Source organism: Lactuca sativa, chromosome 9 (assembly GCF_002870075.4).
Source record: "Lactuca sativa cultivar Salinas chromosome 9, Lsat_Salinas_v11, whole genome shotgun sequence".
NCBI classification, from domain to species: domain Eukaryota; kingdom Viridiplantae; phylum Streptophyta; class Magnoliopsida; order Asterales; family Asteraceae; genus Lactuca; species Lactuca sativa.
In genome coordinates this window covers 178,809,291-178,833,198 of record NC_056631.2, presented here as the reverse complement: position 1 = coordinate 178,833,198, position 23,908 = coordinate 178,809,291, and the positions used below count along the sequence as shown (strand labels likewise).

Genomic DNA, 23,908 nt, shown 5'->3' with positions numbered 1-23,908 from the left:
TCGCGAATACCATTATATATTACTAAGACCAGATAAATCTTTGAATGAGAGGTCCGGCCCTACAACGATTAGACTCAAACAAGAGCTGCGAAATAGGGCTAGACCTAACCTTCTGAAATTATTTAGTCCTCACAATATGTAATGTAGTGTGTTTGTTTACTAATTACCTAAAGATAGCTAGGACTCCTAATAGCACAAAGCAAGTAGTATTCGGGCATTGAGTAACCCAAACCAAGCATATCATATCTAGACTATCATATCACTGTCTAATCAGTCTTATCATGCATCTAAAAAAGAACATATAACAAGCATATCAGGCATCTTCCTAGATCCTTAGCCCTAATCTAGAATGCAGTTCTCATAAACATACAATAGGCATAAAGGCATCCTTCCTAGATCCTTATCCCTAATATAGCATGAAGTTCTCATAATCATATCATATCATAGCATAAACTGTATGGGTATCTTAGGGAAAACTTACTTGAGCTCAGTCGGTCGCACACATCACACACCTTGTTCTTTCTCAAAACTCTTTACTTTAACTTTTGGAAAAAACTATTTCCTTGTGAAAATCTTTCAAACCCTCAATTTGAGTCCAGACACTCCCAAAAGTGTGTCCAAATCCCTCAAACCAAGGCTCTGATACCAACTTGTAACGTCCCAATTTTCAAGACAAAAATTTCATTTTTGATATGACGATTTAGAAAACATTTATAAGTAAACATCGTCGAGTCACATTACTTCATAAAATCATAATCACATGTTTCAAAACCATATCATGAAAATAGTAATAATGTTAGAGTACAATCTCAAGAATCTCATAATGCTGAAATCCTGTTTGTGTGCGACGCGCTGCTACCATGTCGGCTCCTTCCCCTTCGAAGAAGAGGTACCTGAAAACAAAACTAAAAACTGTAACCACAAAGCTTAGTGAGTTCCCCCACTATACAACATACTATACATAACACATACTCCATACATAACTGGGTACTAACTACCCCTTCGGTCCTGTCGACCGGTACTTTGCCTAGCATATCTGGGTGCTGGCCTACCCTTCGATCGGCCCAGTCGACCGATACCTTGCCTAACATATCAGGGTGTTCGCCTACCCCTTCGGTCCTTTCGATCAGTATCGGGGACTATTTCACCCCTACTCTACCAGATAGCATCCTAGTGCATAAATATACAAGTCATATACTGCCTAACTTATCTGGGTGCGGTCATACCCCTTCGGCCCTATTGACCGGTATTGGGGCCTATCCTACCCCTTCTATCACATACCACATAACATCATAGCATACTAGCACATAAACATAACAGATAACAATATACCAGATAATTATCACAAAGATAATTAACCATACTATAACTCTTACTAGTGGGCCGACCTAGGTGCATTCGACGCACTTATACTAGAAGGTAACTCACCTCAATGTTGTGATGTGTCTGAATTGTCCTTGATGACGGGATCAACTCCTCTCAATTCCTACACATAACAACCCTCGTTTATGATCATTTCATACACTTGACCCCTTTCAAGGGTCAGCTCAGGTCAACGTCAAAGTCGAGGTCAACACCCTGGTCAAAGTCAGCATTTGGTTGACTCAACTCGCAGAGTTCTATAATCCTTAGAATGCTAAAAGCTTCGACTCTACTCGCCGAGTCTTTCAAGAACTCGTCGAGTTCTCCTTCATACAAAAATCGGGACCATCTACTACCGACTCTCCGAGTTCATCCTTGAACCCGTCGAGTCCTATTCCTTGTAAGTTGGCACGTCTGGTCCTAGACTCGTCGAGTTCCTTATGAACTCGTCGATTTCTTCTTCATGCAGTTAGGACTTAGTCTGGAACTCGTCGAGTTTTGTTCTTGAACTCGTCGAGTTCCATGATCTTCAAGTCCACAATGAACCCAACTGGATAAGTCTTCTTCCAACTTTACACATTGCTAATTATCAGAAGAGGTTTAGGGGAAACAATGACCCGACTGGCCAAGTCGAATGAGCGACTCGTCGAGTCCCTCCATGTCCAAAACTATTCAGTCGATTTCAGTCAGCCTTAATGCATCCAAAACATAGATCTAACCTCCTAGGGTCAATATTACATGTAAAGTTACAAACTTTATGTCCATGCATGGGTTTTCAAGCTCAAAAAACCCGAAAATGAGGTCCACAAGGTGCATGGGACTCCCATGGCCATAAAGTTGGCACCTTTGTGCCATGGGAGCCCTTGATGGTTCCAGATCTGACGTGATACCCCCCCTTAGAACCACAATGTCCTGAAAATGGTTCTACTAAAGCTTAGAAATGGTAGAAACTAGCCCTAACTAGAGATCTAAGAGATAGATGGTCAAGGTTGAAGCTTTTTACCTTAAACAAGCTGGAAGTGTGCCAAAACTTCTGGATCTACTAGCCTTCTCTTGATCTCCCACGTCTCTTCTTTCTTCTCAAGCTTCTAACACACACAAAATGTCACAAAGAACTTAAAATCACTCAAAATCGATTAGGGTTTCATGAGGATGGTCTGATGGTGTTGGAGGCTATAAACGAAGCCAGTTAAGGTGTTTAAATAGGGTGCAAACCCTTAAAATTAGGGTTTCATCCAGACAGGCCTACTCATCGAGTCGAGGCATTCGACTCGGCGAGTAGGTCCTTCCACCTGCATCCAAGTTTTGGCTCGACTCGACGAGTTGGGGCCTCCAACTCGCCGAGTTCCAGAGTGAAAATGCTAAAAATTCATATTTAAAGTACATATCAGGAATCGGGCGCAACAAATACATTAAGAGCAAGTGGGTATAGTGATGCCAAGTTTCAAATAGATAGAGGTGATCTTTGTTCTAAATATGGCTAGGTGTTTCTGTTAAATGGGGGAGCAGTCATTTGGAAAAGTTCCAAGTACGACACAGTGGTTGATTCTACTTGTGAATCAGAGTACATAGCAGCAATTGAAACATCAAACGAAGCAGCTTGGCTGAAGAATTTCATTGGTGATCTCGAAGTAGTTCAGACCATTCAGGAGCCAATGGAACTTTTCTGTGATAATGAAGGAGCAGTTTCTTTGACTAAAGGATCGAGATATCATGGTAAATCAACAAATATCGACAGAAAGTGGCATTATATCAGACATAGAGTTGAAGAAGGATAGTGAAAATAGTTTCATCAGAATACAATCCTACAGTTCCTCTCACAAAGGCTCTGAGTAGGGCTAAACATAGTTAACATGCTAGCAGCATTGGTTTGAGATATGACATTAGTTTTAGTAGTTAGATGATCAGTTTGAAACTTTTAACAGAATAAATGTAATTAATTTTGGTGATTGAATAATATAGATTATTTATGAGTTTGTTTACTACCTTTGTCAATTGTTTATTCTTGTGTTTCATTTTACATGTTTTACTTCCTGAATAATTTGATTATTCGAAGCTCCACAGTCGCTCATACTTTAAGAAGTAAGTAGTGAATGAACATTGTCATGAATTTGATTGTAGATTGTCTAAGGAGCTTAGACATAGCAATTGTGTTGCTAAATGTTCATGAGTACTTAAAAAATGAAGATTTGAGTATTGGATAAACCTACGCTTAGAGAATTACTTCATGGGTTATATCATGAGTAACTCTAATACGATAATATATTATTTTATTAAAACAGAGATATATGAGTTGTAAATTACAAGTCGGTTGTACATTGGTATTGTGTAAATGCATCAGTTACTTGATGTTATAAAATGTAGTGTCATGTATGATTATGTGAGTAAAAGATAAAAGCATATGAGTCAAAGTTTATTCATTCCTTTTTTCCTAACAAGAAAAGTTATATCTTTTGGCCCCTCAGTGATTTGGTATTAACTTATAGTGTTGGGCTTAGGTAGGACCTATGCAGTTATAGCGGTTCAAAATCAAATATCGGTCAAGGATCAATATTCGATATATAGGTTTTCGCGGTGGGATATCGGTATTTTTATGTTATGTATGGCCTTTGTAACCTTGTGTTTTATTGGATGAATACATGGTCATTAAGTAAAACATATAGTAAATTAGAAAATGTTTGAAGCAAATGTTTATCAATCTCATAAAACCCCCACCATATACCTACATTTTATTAATAAATGAAGTGACTTAATAAAATTTTTAGCAATAAATGCTATTTCACCACTATCCCACCAATATTTGTCAAATATCAGTCAAATAGCGGTCAAATATAGGTCAATATCGGTCACTATCACTGATATTTGCGGTACTGCTATTTTGGACCGCTATTTAGTACCGCTATTTTACCAGCTACCAATAACCGCTATCTCACCGCTATCCCATCGCTATTGACTGCATAGGGTAGGACAACATTGATGTGTTAAATTAGATGTCTTATCACGTCAACACAAATCAGGAAATTAGGAAACAAAATTTTAGACAATGAGATTGATTATAATCCATGTCTCATATCCATACCATATCTTGTAGAACAGAGAAATACTTGCTCACTTATCTAAAAGACAAATATCTTAGACAAAATTGCAAAAATGGTCCCTGTGGTATGCAATTTTTTGGGGTTTTAGTCTAAACCTCGACTTTTTTGGATTGATGGTCCTTTAGAGCTAGTTTATATGCAGTTTTGGTCGCTGACCAAACTAAAAAGACTATTATACCCTTAATGAATTTAATTTTCATTTTTCTTTCACTTTTTAAAATTATTATAATTATTAAATATAAAGCCCAGCCCACCTCTCTCTCTCTCTCATCATCAAGAAACCCTCGTTTTCCATTTCACTTTAGTGGGTTCTCTACATCCCAAATCATTCACTCTTATCCACTATGTTCCCTTCCAAATCTCCATCTTCACTCATTGCAACGACACACAAATCATTCGTTGCCCTTTTTACCTATTGTTGAAATCAGAAAATGTGTTCCCATTTGAAATCAATATCCTCAAACTGAAAAACACACAGTGAAGAACACGAAAAGGGTGTGTAAACCCATTTGAAAACAATATCCTCAAACTGATTCTTCTTTTGGTTTTTCATATTTTGAATCTGAAATTGATTTTACATGTGAAATCGAACCATGGATATCCTTTCTTTATCTTATATGGATCGATTAATAGGTGTGTGTATGTATTTTTTATCGCAACTCTCAATGATCCTCTTTTTCTTATTTGATTTTAAACAAGAAGATAGGACATGGATGGAGATTCGATGTCTCTTTCTTCTTTCTTTGTAAAATTGATAAGCGTCTCTCAAGTTGTAGGTATTCGATGATGATAAGGGCTGATTTTCTTTGGATTCGATGGTGATGTAGAGGGAGAAAAATCATCTCCAGATTGCTGCAAACGCCATTGATGGGAGGTTTGGATTAATAGCAGTCAATTGCTAGACGATTAGATGGGGATAATTTAGGGATATGATTCCTTTTTCCTGTGGATAGATGACTCCAGGCGATAACAGAGACCAAGGATGAGGCAAGGTTAAATCAGAGAAAAAGACGGAGGCGTTAGGTAAAGCAAGAGCGATGAAGGTGAATGGTTCGGCTGGGGAAGAATGGGGGTCGGGATCGTGTTATATATATATATATATATATATATATATATATATATATATATATATATATATATATATATATATATACACCTACACACACACACACACACACACATATATATATATATATATATATATATATATATAGAGAGAGAGAGAGAGAAAGAAAGAGAGAGAAGGGGTGGGCCCAAATTAATTATTTATTTTCTTTTTCATATAAATTAAGTAGAAAAAAATAAAAAAAATATCTCATAAGGGTATTAGTCATTTCAATTTACGAGGGACCAAATCTACATACAAACATGGCCAAAAAGACTACCAATCCAAAAAAGTCATAGTTTGGACTAAAACCCCAAAAAAAAATGCATACCACAGGGACCATTTTTGCAGTTTTGTCTATATCTTGTTGGATCAGAATTTGGCAGTTGCTTTGGAAAACACCCTTTGTTGTTTAATTTAGAAGTTATACATGTAATTTATTTTTACACTTATCCAAGTAGGAGATTGTTAGATTAAGTTTCTAAGCCAATAACTAAATTAGTATAATCTTGAATTATTAGCAAACTCCTTTTGGGTTGCCCTCAAACCTAGTAGTTGACTGGAATGCTTCTTGGAGAGAGACACTGGGTTTTATCAATTTATTAAATGGTTAATAAATTAACTAGAAATAAAATAAATAATTTACTAATATATTATAAGAATAATACATTAATTAGAAATAGTATTGTTTAATTAGAAAATAATAGGATTGATTAAATGTAGAAGGACTAAACGTGATAGCGTTTAAAAGTTAAACATTGACCAACTCTAGAACCTCACATACGGGGGATAGTTCTAGAGGAGTTCTAGAGGATTTTAGAGCTTTTCTTGGGCTCTAAGGAAACTTAAATGCCTTATAAGTAAAGCAAAAGGATTAGGGTTATCTAAAAGGAAAATGTCTTATCCTTAGCCTCCCTATCACCTATATAAACCCCCATGGGTTATAATTTTTGGAATTCACTTCATTTCCAAATAGAAAATCCAAAATTTTCCTTCCTCGTCTTCTCTCCTCGTAAGCCTCCAACTTGCTAGGGTTTGGGTGTGGGCTATTAGAGGCACAAGACTTCTATTGCTTGCTTTCTAAAGACCAAAAAGGAATGATTATTAGTTTATTTGCTTTAATAAACTAAAGGTGCTATTTTCTTATAACCCTTTGTTAATTATGAAAATAGCAATGTACTTCTATAGTTCTTGATATTCAATAGTTGTTTGAAGATGATAGTTAGAACAGAGATCCTTTAGGGTGCATGTGAACATAGGGATTATGTTTTTTTGCCAAAATAAGATTTTTATAACATATAAAACCCATCAGTACATATGTAAGATTCTATAGGCTGAGAATGTTTAGTTTAGCCTTATTTTTTGTTCCTTGTTTTTTGTGTGCTTAGGGAAGAATCAAGCATTCGACTGTCTATGGAATCCAACGTTATGTATGATTATCATGCATGAGTGGCTGCAGGGTTGGTGGAAGTTTCATGAGTGAGTATGGGTATAGCAGGCCAGTTGAGGAATGTTTAGACACTCTTGAGAGAGTAGACGTAGGATATATGTGTATCCTAGATGCTTGGGCCTAGTGGATAGGAATTTCATGTAAGAATCTGCCTGATTTAATGGTGTCTTGGTGCCATCAGTTTTCACTACTCGAATGTTGCTTGCTTTGTGCTTTTTAGGACCCATATTGATGTTACTTAACTATCAAATGAATATGTTAAGCTACATGTTGCAAAGGTCAGATAATTCTGGAATGATTGATTTAGCTCTATTATGCAGCTCTCGTTTGAATTTAATTGTTGTAAGGTTGGGTCTTTTAGTTAAAAGATTGTTCAAGTTTTTTTACATGTAATTATTGGTGATTGGCTCGAGGATTGAAGCCAGAGGCTGAGCAATTGGAAAATGGATTGCAATGTCGCTATCTATGGCGGGGTTATGTGTAAAGCCTGCAGTTTCGGGCTAGTCAATTTAGAGACAATGAGCATCAAAAATGAGTTTTTGATGGAAGATTATTTAGAAGGATTAATCTTAACCAAGTTATAGTATATGTTACAAGGGTTTTGTACATATAAAGAACTACGAAATCCGAGTTATAGCGAAGAAGTTATGGCCCATCGAAGTTTTACGGCAAAACTGGCACGGCACCAGAAAACATAAATAGTGAATTTATGATAGAGGACTTTTTGGCATTAGTGATCTAAGCTAAAGTTGTAGTATATGTTAAACCGAGAGCGTGCATAAAAAGAACGCCCAAATCAGACTTCATATGAGGTAGTTATGATTTTTCTAAGATTTGGCATGACAGTGCACAGCCCGAAATTCGAATTTTAGATCGATCGGCTTTTGGCCGATGCAACCTAAATGATAATTTAAGATCTCATTATTAGTAGCGCAACGGTAAAAAGACAGACGAAAACGGATGTCGGATGAAGAAGTTATGAATATTTAACGGACTTTTCCTATCCCCGCCTGTTAAAAATATAACTTTAAAAATAAAGTCAAAATTAGCCGACGGAGTCTTAACGAAAGTTGTTGATCATGTTTCCACCTACGCGTGGATATAAAGAACGTCAAAAAAGGAGATCGTATGCGAAAGTTACGGGTTTTAGAAGATAATTAGTTTTTGGGGTAATCTATGAGTGACACGTGGCGCAATATGGGCCACACCTTCTTCCCCAAGGCTTGGAACGAGATGGCGACACGTGGCAACAAATGCGCTGCGTTCTTAACATACTCAACCACCTCTCCACTTCTTTTCTCCGAAACACCCCCAAACGCTCAAGGTTTTTCCCTAGCACCTCCAAGGTGTTAGAAGCAAGTCCCGGAGCGCTAGAAGGTTCCGAGAAGAAGAGCTTTCGGCTCGGAAGTTCTGCCCCCGCAGAGCCCGGTTCTTAACCAAACCCCTAGTAAGTGAGTAATGTTTACCCTACTTTTAGTATAACTTATGTTTAAGTTCATTATCTTTATTATTAGCATATAAACAAGATGTATCAGTGATTCCAAGTCGTTATAGTGATTGATCTACTTACGGGGATGATATCTAGGTTGTGATTTAGTGAGGTGTTTAAAGTGGGATTTCCAAATAGTATACTTCATATACCAAATGGACCCTTCCCAGATATGATCCTACCTGGTTGTTCGTTACTTGATAGATCATGAAATTAGACTCGTTTTTAATAGAAGTTTTTAGGGTAATCTACGAGTGACACGTGGCGCAATATGGGCCACACCTTCTTCCCTATGACTTGGAACGAGATGGAGACACGTGGCAACGAACGCGTTGCGTTCATCTAGGGAATGCACTGCATTCATAGCGAACTTAGCCTACAAATAGAGGCGCAAATCTCCCATTTTCTTCACACCTCTCCACTTCTTTTCTCCCAAACACCCCCAAACCATCAAGGTTTTTCCGTAGCAGCTCCAAGGTGTTAGAAGCAAGTCCCGGAGTGCCAGAAGGCTCCAAGAATAATAGCTTTCGGCTCAAAAGTTCTGCCTCCATAGAGCCTGGTTCTTAACCAAGCCCCCTAGTAAGCGACTTATGCTTACCCTAGTTTTAGTATAACTTATGTTTAAGTTCATTATCATTATTATGAGCATATAAAAAATATTTAATAGTGATTCCAAATCATTATACTGATTGATCTACTTACGGGGATGATGTCTAGGCTGTGATTTAGTGAGGTGTTTAAAGTGGCAAACAGTATACTTCGTATACCAAACAGATCCTACCTCCGATATGATCCTACCTGGTTTTTCGTTACTTGATAGATCATGAAAGTATACTTTGAGTTACTGATGAATCTAGACTAATAATTAGTCGCAATAAAGATCAGACTAAAACTTAGCAATAATAATGCTAGGTGTCGTCGAAGGAAAATTAGAATCGTTTGAAGCAAAGCGCTACCCGAGTTTGGAATCATCACTATAACAAGTGAGTGCATAGTTACTTTCATCTTACACATAGACATGAAGTATTTTATATAAATTACGTACTATGTGTGCATATTATCTGAATACTCGTTGTCTAGGTTGGATGAATGATTTTATTCATGATTTAAACTGTATATATGTATTTTATATCTATGAATATGTTGGGCAAAACATGGGTTAATGAATGAGAAGGGATGAAAGAGTAAACATTGGCGACTATGGACTTAGTGCCTATTGTATAAACCCTGGAGATTATGGACTTAGTGCCTATTGTATAAACCCTGGTGACTATGGACTTATTTCCTATTGTATAAACCCTGGCAACTATGGAATTAGTGCCAATTGTATGAACCTTGGCGACTATGGAATTAGTGCCTAATGTATAAACCTTGGCGACTATGGACTTAGTGCCTATTGTATAAACCCTGGCAACTATGGGCTTAGTGCCAATTGTATAAACCCTGGCTACTATGGACGTAGTGCCTGTCGTATAAACTCTGGCGACTATGCAGACTTAGTGTCTAAACCCAGTTGACTATGTACTTAGTGCCTGTTGGATAAACTGTGGTGACGATGGACTTCATTCCGATTCCTTAGGATAATCCTTAGGTAAGAATAAATGAAGAATAGGGGATTATTAGGGTAAATCCTTAAGAGTAAAGAAGATAATGGGGATGGGTAATTCGGTTGATTGTTTGATGTTTAAACATAATAATTATATTATTGTGGGTTGAAAGCCCTATGGACTCAACAAGTTTCCCAACCTGACCCACTCAGTTTATTTGTACCATAGGTGTCGATATGAAGTTACATTACACTGAGAGATTAAGGAGACATAAATCACTAGTGATAATGAATGTAAGTTATGTTTATTCTTATGCTTCTGTATTAACGATGACATCCGAATGTTTTAAAATGAATGAAATACATTTCTTCGGAGATGCTTTGATTACGTATTTATCATGTTTTTATGGGAACAAATTCCGCAACTCTTTTCTTTAAAAGGTTATTCTGATTTTCGAAATAAAGCATAAACAAAATCAGTCTTTTCTGGCCGTGAAAATGGGGATGTCACATTATGTCATTTCCAGTTTTCCGTGTTCGAAGGAAAGACTGAGTAGGCATGAGACTTTCAAAGTTGATATGTAAACCCAACATTAGGCTAGATGATTGCGGTCTTAGGCGGCAATATGGCAGTGTGAGAATACACAAGAGGATTTCTATGGTATGGTTGGCTTGATATGAAACCATAGTCTACTTTCTTGGGATATAGGCAAGTTAGGTGCTAGCTGATGGTTTCAGGTGATTAGGGAAATGAATCATGAGTGTGAAATTTATTGTGTCTACTGTATCTCGATTATGAGAATGATTCCTTTTGTATTTATGAATGATTCGGCAATAAATTGACAGTTCAATATTTGAAGGGAAGGAGTGTGGTAGTTCATTTGTTTCCAGATAGGAAGTTATTGTTATGAATGGACTGCCAAAATTATTGCTTGTGTATCTGTATGAGTTTCTTGATGTTAGAGGAAGTCATGATTGGGGAGTTTCTAATGTCTCCATCTGAGATGTGGAATCTCTTTGAGTTGTTTCGTCTTTATCTAGAAGATCATCATGCGGTGTGTTATACATTCCAAGGTTCATGGATGTTATGCTTCTCGTTGAGCCGATTTGAGTTTTGGTCAGTTTGCAATGTCATTTGGTGGTAGTTCGAACCTTAAGTGGAGGATAATTGGGTATTATGCTTGGAGGATAATCGTTCTGTTAGAACTTATGGTTTCAGAAGAATGAGTCATATGTATTTGCGGCTCGGGTATGTGAAACTTTGGTTTAGGATTTGGTCAAGATGGGGGTGCATAGAAAGATTCCATCATATGTATGTGTTTAGGAATACAAGAGTCGTTTAACATACATAAAATTCATGAAAATTTTAAACTTTTTAAAACAACCCATAAATCATCATTGTTTAAAATAGTTTCCAAATCAAGTTTAATATAAGAGTTTTCCCAAAATCATAAAAGAAAACATGAGGAGGTGCAGGATCACGCATTCGCCTTCCCACAGTCCTGTGAGGTACCTGAAACATAATCCAAGACTGTAAGCACAAAGCTTAGTGAGTTTCCCCAAATTAACAATACACAACAAATAGCACATATACAATAACAATATGCAATGGGCCCACAACTAACAGACTGGATTACCACTGAGCCCACAACATATTTCATGCTTGCCCTTGGCCCACAACTTATGTCTAGCTTGCTCCCCGACCTAATTCACTCCTCGGATTGAATATCACTAAGCCCTCGGTACGAGTCTAACATGCCCTTCCCGACCCTCAACTCATCTTTGGAATGCTCATGAGCCCTCAGTATGAGTCTGACATACCCTCCCCGACCCTCAGCTCATATCTTGCTTGCTCCAGGATTTGTAGGCTACAACACGGAGCACTACAACCTCAACCCAACCCACACAATATATCGACATATAAACAAACAGTATCACAGGTAGTCCTACAGATCTACCAGACTAGCATATCAAACTAGCATGTATATCTATCCCGTACTCAACATATTAATGAATATCAGGTTATCAAAGAAATGGTTCGGCCTTAGTGCCTTTGACCTATAAGCACAGTGCGGAGAACTCACTTCACAAACTGGACAGAAATGATAAGGCCCGACTCCGAATCTCAGCTCTCTACTCAATACCTACATCCACCAAGTGTGATCAATTCCATTAAAATCCCGAAATACCCAAAATGCCCTCAAAGTCAAACTTGGTCAAACGTGGTCAAACTCAAAGTCAATTGGTCAAAATCAAATGGTCAAACCCATTAAACCAACTTAGTCAACCCAGCCAAGTCAACTCAACCGAGTCAACTCAATAAGGGCTGACTCATACGAGTACATGGGCGTAACCCAGAGATATGCTAAGCGTATGCGAAAGCTCACAATGACCAGCTTATGGGGTGGCTAACCAAGTACGTGGAGGGAGCGTACTCCCACCTACACGGAGCATAACCTCGTAGACTTCAAATCCTCATTACGTGCTTAATGGCTTAAGCACTTAAGCTCATACTTCAAAGATCTACGGTTTAAATGCACCCTAAAGTCATAAAGTCTCCAACTTTATGACTTCGCACATCCATAAAGTCCTTAATACAAGGTTTGAACTAATTAAGACCTTCTACAAGATGCATGAGACAATTCTAGCCATTGGGACCTCACTTTTATGGCTTAAACATTCCTAGGGTCTGAAAGGACAACTCAAAATGTCAATAACCAAACATGCACAGAGTGGGACCTTTAGGACAAGAAAAGCAACATAAAACTTCCAAAGATTAGATCTAACAATCAAAACATAAAGGTATATACTTTATATCTTATAGAGCTTCATAAAGGGCCAACGATCCAAAATCCAAAAGCTTGCTTCCACTTCAAAACTTCTTGATTCAACTCATCCTTCCTCTAATGCACCAAGAACACACTTTAAGTCTCAAATCACACTTTAAGGGACTAGGGTTTTGCAAGAACGACTCAAAGGATTTGGAGGCTAAAAAGGTGGGGATGAATGAGCCATAAGGATGTTTAAATACCCCTCAAACCCTAAAACATATGGTTTCCTCCAGACATGAGTACACCTAACATACATAAGTGCAGTGTTGTAAAACTCGCCGAGTTGGCCGATTACTCCTCCGAGTACTCGCTACTCCCCCCCTTGTCGAGACGAGTTACATAATCCCGAGTACTCCCCGATCGGCCCCTTACGAACTGAGTAGTGTTGTGAAATTCGGTCAACTCAGTGATTAATATGTACAATATACTTAATGATTTATTATTTAACACACACATGTGATTATTACTACATATATATCTTAAATTTTTAGTAATTATTCAGGAAGTGAGACCATTATGTGTTTTTCATTTTTTGTGTATTCACATGTATCCAATTTTGTTATATATTTAATCAACTTATGATTTTATCTTATGATTTTGACATATATAATTTCCCTAAAAATATTTGTACACAAATTTCCAAATCCAAGTACTCCCCGAGTACTCCCGGGTACTCCCGAGTACTCACTACTCGGTAGTCGGCCAAACAGGTACCGAGTAAAGAGTTCTACAACCTTGCATAAGTGTACACCCAGCATACTAGAGCGCGCCCTAGAACGCTCAGCGTACCCTCATGTACACTTAGCGTACTCCTCTTATCCCAAAATTACAATACTGCCACTAGGGCCTCTCATTGCTACTTCCTTCTATTATAAGGTACCAAAATGACATAAATAAAACCATAAGGATAAATTTGAAAGTACCTGAATATCGAGGTGTTACAAGTCATCCTCATGGCAAGAAGTTGTTGGACGAAGAACTTGTTTTAGCCAATGGTTTCTTTTGGGAACGTCGAGGAATAGGTCAAGAGGCATTTAGGTCGCTCAGGTTGAGTATCGATTGTTGAGGGATTTGTCACCTTGTTGTGTAGATTGATATATATATATATATATATATATATATATATATATATATATATATATATATATATATATATATATATATATATATATATATATATAGTCTAGGATGGGAAGTTAATGATCGGTTAATCAGTTCAAAGTTTGTATGTTTAGTCTCTCATGGGCTTTGTCCAGTAGAGTATTGGTCAATGGATTAGTTGTCAATGCACTCTCGATATTTGGTCTTTTCATTCATCATTAATATAATAGGCTCTTTAGAAGTTTCAAGATGTATCAGTTGGAGTTCAACTGATGCCTCAACCTATTGTCATAAGTCTTACATTGTACATTTTCACTTCTGGATATGGGCACCATCAATGGTTGGTTGTGCAATTATTGTTCATAGAAGGATTGAGTTTGGTAGATGACCTTGTTTATTGGAAGTTCAGATGTTTGGGCGTCGTTTTTTAATTTTCAGGTGTGGCTTGGGATCTAAGAAGAATTGAATTTTGGCGTGTTGTGTCGGCAGGGACGATATCTGGATTGAACCGAACAGGGTTTGCAAGTATTTCTGATAGCTTTAAAAGTTTTATCAAGTTAGATAAGTATTGGTAGGACTTATTCGACTTCAATCAAGGTGTGGTATCTTAGTTTCGACCATTCATGAGGATGTTTCAGTTAGTGGTTTAGGTTCGTCATTTCGGATAGATTTATTAGTACCACACCCTATGGGTAAGGTTGTGAGGATGCTTGGCTCGAGTTATTGGCAGTAGATCTAGGGTTGGTTATGTGTTTCCCTTGTGGATATATGTAGGATGAGTAAGATCGCATGAGGATGCTTGGCTCGAGTTATTGGCATGGTTCTTAATTGGTTTGTAACCCTTGAATTGGAAGAAGAGTGCAACTGACTATCTCATTTTCTGGTTGTGTGCGACCATGTTTTCGTCTGATTTCGCATTGGTAGCAGCATATACTATGAAAGGAATTGTGTGTGATTGAAGGTTATGGCATGTGTTGTGTTCGGTTAGCATTGAGGGGCATGTTGTTTGCATTCTTACAAGATAGTGGATTGATGGTTCAGTATCATTAGGCCCGGTGGTGCTGGTGGTGAGTCTTCGGGCTTTTGATAGAATGATAGAAAGATCGGCGTAGTATCATGAACTTCCCTATTAGTGGTTGAAGGTGTCATGACGTATCGTGAGCCAGTAGCTAAATGTTTCATATGGGTGACACCCAATATTCATCTGATTGAGACTCTTAGGTCTCAAATCGTTAGTGTTCCTGGCATGTTTGGGTGTTAGTGCACTATTGGGAGTCGAAAGACTCAATGACCCACTGGTTTGGATCATGTGGGCAGTTAAAAGTTGTTGGGAGTAATAATTATGCATCAGAAGTCTCTTGCAGAGTGTTTGCAATATGAACCCCGTTTGATTGTGGGTTGCTTATTTGAAGTATGGTTACCAATGTTGGGTATCAGTTATAGAGACTTGAGTCGTGAAGTTCGTTGTAACTGTATCGAGTGATTCATCATGTGGATATACACCTGAGCTGATAAGGGATTTGGATGCAATGTGAAATTCTTGGATGGACCAACATTATGCTCGTGGGACCAGTGGGTTGGTGATGACTTGTCAGGAAGTCAAGTGGTTATTTATGGTTGGGCACAACTTCTGGATTTAGGATCGGTTAGAATTCATGGTCGATATGTTTTAAGTATTCTTTCCACATGTCTTGGTGGTGTTCCTAGTCACGGACTAGGGGTAGGTACGACAAATGGATGATCATCAGATTCAGAGTATGGTTTTTGAAGTTTAAAACTGATGGGTTTTCGGTTCTGGAAAGTATATTGATGGAGTTGGTTGTGGTTTTTGCTTTTAGAGTTCGCATTTGGGTGGTTCTCACTAAAAGTTGGGTCTTACAGTTAGGGAGAGAAAGGTAGTCGTTGCTATTGAGTAATTTTAAGATTATTAGGTTGTTTGTTGGCAGTTGTTGTTTTCGTGTGGTCTCTCGAGTTTTCCTTATAAGATACCTTTATTTCGAAGTGGTTAAAGGGAGTTTGTGGAATATGTTGACGTTATTCGTGTTCCACTTCAATGGTTATCTAGTTGAGACTCGTGTTGGGAGGTGGTTTTGATTCAAGTGGAGGATTCAATAACACTGAATAGTCATAGGTTGTGTTTTTCTAGTGGTATCAGTGAGATAATTCAGGGCCAGAAGGGTTTTGTATGTTTCAGATTGTGAAGTGAAGTCATTTTGACTATGTTTTGAGATGGTTTTGCTTGCTTGGGAGTTTCAGACTTCGAGCAGAGAAGTGATGGTTATTCCTTATTTGTTAAGTTAATAGGTCATGAATTCATTATTAGACAGGGTATGTAAGTTTCACTAAGATTGGGTTTGAGTGTAGTAAGGGAAGGTGATCAAGATTCTGGAAGGATTGTCTGAATGGCCTGAGGTGTAGTCATGAAGGATTTCGATGACGAAATCTAATTTAGGTGGGGGAGAGTTGTAACACCCTTTTTTCAGGTAATTTCATTTTTGACCCTAAATAATTAATTTGTTGCAACTCGGTCCCATGGCTCACTTAATGAAAACACGCCTTTAAGTGAGTATGCTGAGCGTACTCTTTGGTGTGTTGGGCATACGTGGCAAAAGTGCAAACCCTAATTTATTGGGTTTGAGCACTATTTAAGCATCATTAACTTCTCAAGACCTTTTTCCTCATCAACCTCCATCTCCCAATTCATCCCTAGCAAACCCTAATACTTTGTGCGAGCCTTTTTGAGCTGAGAGTGCTTTTTTGGTGTTTTTGAAGGAAGATGAAGGAATGGAAATCCTCTTGGTAGTTCAAGGTATATTGGATCCAAAATTGTTTCACCCTTAAGCATCCTTTCGAGCTATAAATTCTGAAACTTGATGAGTTATTTTCTTATATCTTGTTCACCCTAAGTTTATGTTTATTTTTGGTCCCATAAGCTTGGTGATCATTAGTATGGATTACTCTAACCAGAAGAGTTGTCCTTACAGATGTTTTTAGTTGTTAGGAACCATAAAATGTGATATTGGACCATCTATTCCTTCCATGCAAGAGTTATGATGTCTTAATGGTTTATTAAGTTAGGGGTTTAGCTTTTGGACCTTTTCTGGCCATGGAAAGTCATAAAGGTGGAAACTTTATGACTAAGAATGATGTTTTGGGTCTAGATAGAGTTCGGATGAAATATCTTCAAGGAATAAGCACTTAATGAGAAGATTTTGACCCTGGCAGAGTACGTTGGGCGTACCAAGAGGTATGATGTGCGTACTATGTTTGAAACTCGTGGTTTGGCTGAGTCACGACTACGCCCATCGTAGTGACTGAGTACGCAGGGCGTACTCAGTCAACTTGTCTTTCCTTGACTTTTTGACTTTGACCTTTGATCTAGGGATTGACAAAGTTTGACCTAGGGTCATTTTGGGTATTTTGAGGAGTAGTTTGAGATTAGGTCATGATTTATTGTATAGGTGACCTGTAGAGTCAGCATCTGGAGTTATGATTCGTTCAGCTACATTTCAGACTGTGAGGTGAGTTTCCTCACTGTACTTGTGGGTGGAAGGCACCAATGCCGACCCATTCAGTTATGTATCGTGGTATATAGGATGTTGCAATGATGTAGTGATTGGTTACATATACATGATTATATGTTTGTTGGCTGTATGTTCATCTGTTGCATATGTTGACATAATACGGTTAGGTTTAGGGAATACTACTCTATGCGGAAGCCAACAATCCTGGGAGCAAGCCAGACATAAGTTATAGGCTGGAAATGCAAATCAGACTTATGATGCGGGCTTAGGAGCAATCCATGCATGAGTTGTGGGTCGAAAAGGCAAGATAGACTCGTGATGTGGGCTTAGGGATAATCCAACCTGATGGCTGCTGATCCGAGGGTATTCTAGTCCGATAACTGATTGGACCCAACATGCACTTTTGTATACGTTCTATTTTGTGTGGTATTTGGGGAACTCACTAAGTTTTGACTTATAGTTTAAGTTTTTATGTTTCAGGTAGTTCAGATGATCGGGGCAAGGCGAAGACTTGATCATGCACATCCTTCAGTATTTATAAGAATTGATTTTGGGATACTTTGATTTGTGATTTTGACTTTTGGAAACTAAGTTTTGTAAACATATATTGTTCGTGGTTTGGTTTTGAAAAATAAAAATTTCACCTTGATTTTTGGAATGTTACAGCATAGGACCATAATTCCAAGAATTTAATAATTGTAGCCATAAATGAATAGTACCTGAGAATCGGGTGTTACACTTTGGTCTTCTTTCATGGTTCCAACGTCTTTTGACAAGACATCAAATGTCTTCCGGTCAATAACACTCTTTTGATAAACATTACATTAATGATCAAATCATTCTACAATTTAAGATTTTTTGTCTTTGGGGATTGAACTGGTTGATATATAGATTGCTCCAACGTCATAATTTCTTTTCCAAACTCCTGGTGGATGAATCGAAATGTGTATATATCGGTAACACGGCAACTACACGTTAGTCCAATATTAGGAGGTTATTATAATAAAGTTATCCAAAGTCATTATAATTGGAATCTATGATTGTCGATGGAATCTAGTTTGCGTGGTGGTGGCAGAGGTGGTGGTTGGTGGTGGAGGGGAGGTGGTGGATTCATATATGAATACACTTACGTTTATATTCAAATATAAATATTACTCATACTCTATCGCAACCATATCCTGAAATATTTTGTGGCAAAAATAAATAATTGAGTGATAATAATTCCCCAAGTGGGTTTTCTTTCTTATAGTTTTAATCAAGCCGTTTTCCAAAAAAAAAAAAAAAAAAAAAAAAAAAAAAAAAAAAAAAAAGGGTAATCTTACCTAATCCAAAGCTTCACACTAGTAATAAAAGAAAGATAAAATATTAATCGATGTAAAATAGCCTGGAGGAAGAGTATTCATTTGCAAGTTGTGAATAGCATCTCAATTCCTACCAAAACTCGTTGACAAAGTCAGATCCACCCCTCCCATGAAATAGATCATTACCATGCTATATGTTGACATTCATTCCCATTGGATACCAAAAAGAAACTCAGTTGCGAAGAGAAAAAAAGAAAGATGGGGTGGGCATGGAAGGAAGAACACTTAGATATAATCCTAGTCCCATCTGGGTTCTTGATCATGTGCGTCTATCATCTCTTTCTTCTCTATAGATATCTCAAGCATCCTGAAACCACAGCGATCGGATACGAGAATCATAACAAAAAGGCATGGGTTGAAAAAATGCTTCTGGTATATATAACTTCAACCACTTGTATTTCATAACAAAATTGTCTTCTTTCTATATTTTCTTTAAAACTTTTCTTGAAATGATGCAGATTGACACCAAAGATAGAGGGTTTGTAGTAGCTGTTCTTAATAGCCACTTATCTGCTTCAACTTCCTTGTGTTCCATTTCTCTAGTTCTATGTTCTCTTATCGGAGCTTTACTAGGAAACTCATCTAATAACTTTCTTACAAGCACTTTTATCTTTGGTGACACAAGTAAATCCACCAGCTCTATCAAATACATCGGCATTTTATCATGCTTCCTACTGGCGTTTGCTTGTTTTGTACAAACTACAAGACATTTTGTGCATGCTAGTTTCCTCATAAGCATGCCAACAGGTTCTGTTCCTGTTCTTTGCATCCAAAAGTCGGTGATAAGAGGAAACAATTTTTGGACAGTAGGATTGCGTGCACTCTACTTTGCAATCACTTTGCTCCTATGGATTTTCGGTCCAATTCCTATGTGTGTTGGTTCTGTAGCTACAGTCATAATGTTGCATTTTCTAGATGTCAATAAAGCACCCATGATTGAATATGGATCACACAAGGGTTCAAACAGTGATCACCTGCGGAATATTGGACATGAACTAGCTTCTGTGGTTAGGCCTTTTGAACACAACGGAAGGCCTTAGAGATATGCACGAAAACCCCTTGAAATCTAGTTATTTCGAAGCTTAAAGCTCTATGTTCTTGCTTATTTGTTCGTTTTCTTTTGTTGATTCTATGATGATTCTTTTCATATCAGAACAGGCTTAATTGGTTGAGTATTGTAACTATGTTATTTTTATCTGAACCTATCTTTTATGTTTCCTTGATTGACTTATTCTTTTGCTTTTCCTTTTATATTTTCAAATCTATCTTTCATATTTCGTAAATCCAATTCTTTTACAAATTATTAGTCTGAGTAATGTCCAAATATATAATAAAGCAAGGTTTTATGTACTATACACATATTTACATATAATCTGACTTCGTTTAAGCAAAAAAATTAATACCCAAGCACTTCAAATCAGTGTTTGAATTAGGAATCAAAACAATGGAGATTTCAAATTTTTAACCAAAGAAACAGCAAGTTGACTAAAACAATGTAGATTGTAGAAATGATTAGTCAATATTTAATAACGAAATGTTTAATGCAACTTGGAAATATAGTATTCGAGTTATTCAAGTCAGAGCATTTAAAATTTTAAATCATTATTGTATTTTAATCCCTAATTTATGTACATATTTTCATAGCAGCTATATTTCCACTTACCAATTTGATGCTTCTATTTAGAATAAAATTGTTTTTACATTTTCGCTCTTAATTAAAGTTTTAAAAAATACCAAGAGATATAAATAGGGTAGGGATGTCAACGAAGGCAAACGGGACGAGGAGTGCATCCCCCGTTCCGAAATGTCCCCGTTCCCCGTCCCCAACCCCGAAATGTCTAGTCGTCTTACCCCCACCCCCACCCCCACCCCGAATCCTCCTTATGATCCCCGCCCCGCCCCCGTTTCCCTGCCCACGATTGATTTTGGGCTATTTTATTTGGAATAAATAAGTTATTTTTTTAGATAACAAATAATTATTTATAGCACAATTTTACATGTTAAAAATAAAAAAGTTATGGCATCTTAAAAACATTATACTAATAACTTGAAAACATTTTTTTGTTGAATTTTAGAAGCTCAAAATCATGTTATTATTTAATATATTTATATAATTAATATATGTATAATTTATTAACGAGGTCTCCATGGGGGTTTTGGGACGGGATTGCCCACCCCGCCCCGCCCCGCCCCCAAAATTAAAATGGGGTTAAACCTTGCCCCCGCCCTCGTCCCTGCCCCCGATTGTTTTTAAGAAATACCTTCAAACGGGATGGGGCCCCCATGGGAATGGGGTCCCATGGGATTTTTTGACATCCCTAAAATAGGGGTTTATATGTCCACCTCTTATCCATAACATATTTAAGCCTTTTCGCCCCTCTTCTATCATTTTTTTTTAACAACAACTATATTCTATTTCTAAATTACTCATAAATCCACTTTTGAGTCTTCGAGCTCAAGAAGGAAGGATAACATTGGATATCGTTGGGCTAAAAGTTATTTGGTCCATTTCTTTATAACTTACCAAATTAATTTGTTTCTATTTTGTGTCTATATTTATCCCTTACAATATTTCCTCCGGCCCATACAAAATCTCAAACGGTGATCGGTCAATGCTGACATGATAACTGTTATTGTAGGAAAATTCGGTCAGAGGAAGGTAAGTATCCCAACTCCCTCCAAAATCTAATACACATGCCCAGAGCATATCTTCGAGCTTCTGAATCATCCACTGGCTTTGACCTTGTGTGTGTGTGTGTGTCTCTGTGTGTGTGTGTGTGTGTGTGTATATATATATATATATATATATATATATATATATATATATATATATATATATATATATATATATGACTTATATTTTACTTCAATCTTTAGTATTTGTTATTTATGTTATAATTTGTTTAGGTTGGGTATAGTTTGTTTTGTTATGGACTGCATGTATTATATTTGAACATACAGGTTAAGTTTGGGTCGTGGTTTATTGGTGGGTCATCATTTGGATCATATAAGTTGTCTGAATACTGGTTACAGGTTCACTACTACAATACACACAAAATATCTCAGTTTTCTTTCTCTCTCATTGTTAGAGTTACTATTCTTAGAGTTTTAAGCTTGTAGTCAAATTGATTCATTGTTCCTGATTATTTCATTCTAAGAGTAGTTTAGGAGAGAGTACTATAGGCTATTGTAGTGAGTTTTTATATTGTAAACGTTGTTCAAATGAACCGATCTATCATCAATAATAGATTGTTCATATTGCGAAACAATTCCTATTATTTTTCACATGGTATCAGAGCTCGATGTCTTCGGATAAGTTACTCCAATTACTCCTCTTTTGTTTCCCTTTTGATCAATTATGAATCTAAAGGTTAGGGTTTATTTTCCCTTTCTCTGCGGTTTTTGTTCTCTATTCGTCTGAATCTTGTCTCGACACCTGTTGTGTTGATCCAAGACTCCGATTGGAAAGAAAACTATATATCTTACTCCATCGGTGTCCATCTAGGATTTTCAATTATTTTTTTGTGTTCATGTTCTTTATAAGACCTCGGCTACTGCAAGTTATTGTTTCTCTTTGCAGATTGTTCGTCTCAGTGGTTCTGTTGAATATTTTAACGATATATAATCTTACAACAAACCACGTTGATTCATATTAACTCATTTAGGGAACGGAACCTCGAAGTTCTAAAATAACTCTAAAGAGAATGGAATCTAACTGTGATCAAAATTTTGATAAAAAATGTAAACTCGATTGCAGGTACGTGTTTCTGAAGGTTGTAGATCTTCACTGTTGTTGTAAAAGACCCAATTACTTTCCACTATAAGTCTTCTTCATTCTATCTGTTCAGGATCTTCATCCTAGGTCTCTATTATTAGGTTTACTATAAGGATCTTCTAGTTACTCACTTTTTTTATTGAGGCCTATTTATTGATCTTAGTTCACCATCTTATTGATTAAATATTTTGATCTCTAGTCACTCAAGTTCATCTCGGTTTTTTTTTTTTTTTTACTTGTGTGTACTCTTTGTTGTTGTTGATTCACCATGACTACTGGTGAATCTCTTGGTGGTTCAAGGACCAAGTCCACTGAAGCACCAGATGCTAATGATCCTTTGTATATTTGTAATGACCTGAAAATCATGACAAATTTTTTTGTTTTTAGATTAATAAATCGTTAATAAATATTGTTTCCATAAAACCAGAGTAACCAATATTTAGCAAAACATCATTAAACCAGAGTAATTCTCAAAATGCAGAAACATGTGGCGTGTGCTCTCTAATCATCCCGAACTCTTCCATTTGAAAACCGGAGTACCTGGAACATAAACTAAAAACTGTAAACATCAAGCTTAGTGAGTTCCCCAAAATACCATACCACATACAACCACAGATTATCATGCACATATATATAGTTTCCATGGGCTCCCCCCATGGTCTTTACCTAGAATGCCATTGGCTCCCCCCCCCCCCCCCCCCCCCCCGAGGTCTTCCAAGCAAGTATCACAGAGATAACTAGCATACCACATAACACGCAATGGGCTGGCATTACTGCCTTTGACCCATGGATATAGTGAGAAGACTCACCTCAAATGCAGAAGCTCACTGATAGAAATCCCTAGCTAGTGCCCTGACGACTTCTCGAGCTATCAATACCAAAATTACATCCAATCAGCAATTGGGTTCCAAACTATGATCCATAATCCATACTTGGGTAAAATAACCATCTTACCCCTGACCCAACATGAACCAAAATTAACGCCCAAGCCCAAAACCAAAAAGGTCCAACTACAAGATCCAAAAAGCCCACTAATGGCCTAATTTTCCAAATCGGGCCCAAACCCTCACATGGGCCTTTCATTGAAGCCCATTAATATTTCCCAAACCAAAACGCACATTCAAAGCGAGCCCAACAAAACCTCAAAGAACACAAGCCCAAACGATAGTCCAAACTCTAAATGACACCACAAGGCCCAATAAGGCCTAATTACCCTAATTAGGCCCAAATCCATCCTGGACCTATCCTGAGAAGGCCCAATATCCA

At 37.3% G+C, this 23,908-nt stretch overlaps 1 protein-coding gene across 1 annotated transcript; it reads left to right on the top strand.

The window, feature by feature from the left end:
* The first annotated feature begins 18,982 nt into the window (after positions 1-18,982).
* On the top strand, positions 18,983-20,085 carry LOC128128424 (uncharacterized). Its single transcript, XM_052767343.1, has 2 exons — positions 18,983-19,239; positions 19,326-20,085. The coding sequence occupies exons 1-2, from the start codon at positions 19,066-19,068 to the stop codon at positions 19,905-19,907; spliced, it is 756 nt and encodes a 251-aa protein (XP_052623303.1). The 5' UTR covers positions 18,983-19,065; the 3' UTR covers positions 19,908-20,085.
* Positions 20,086-23,908: the final 3,823 nt, after the last annotated feature.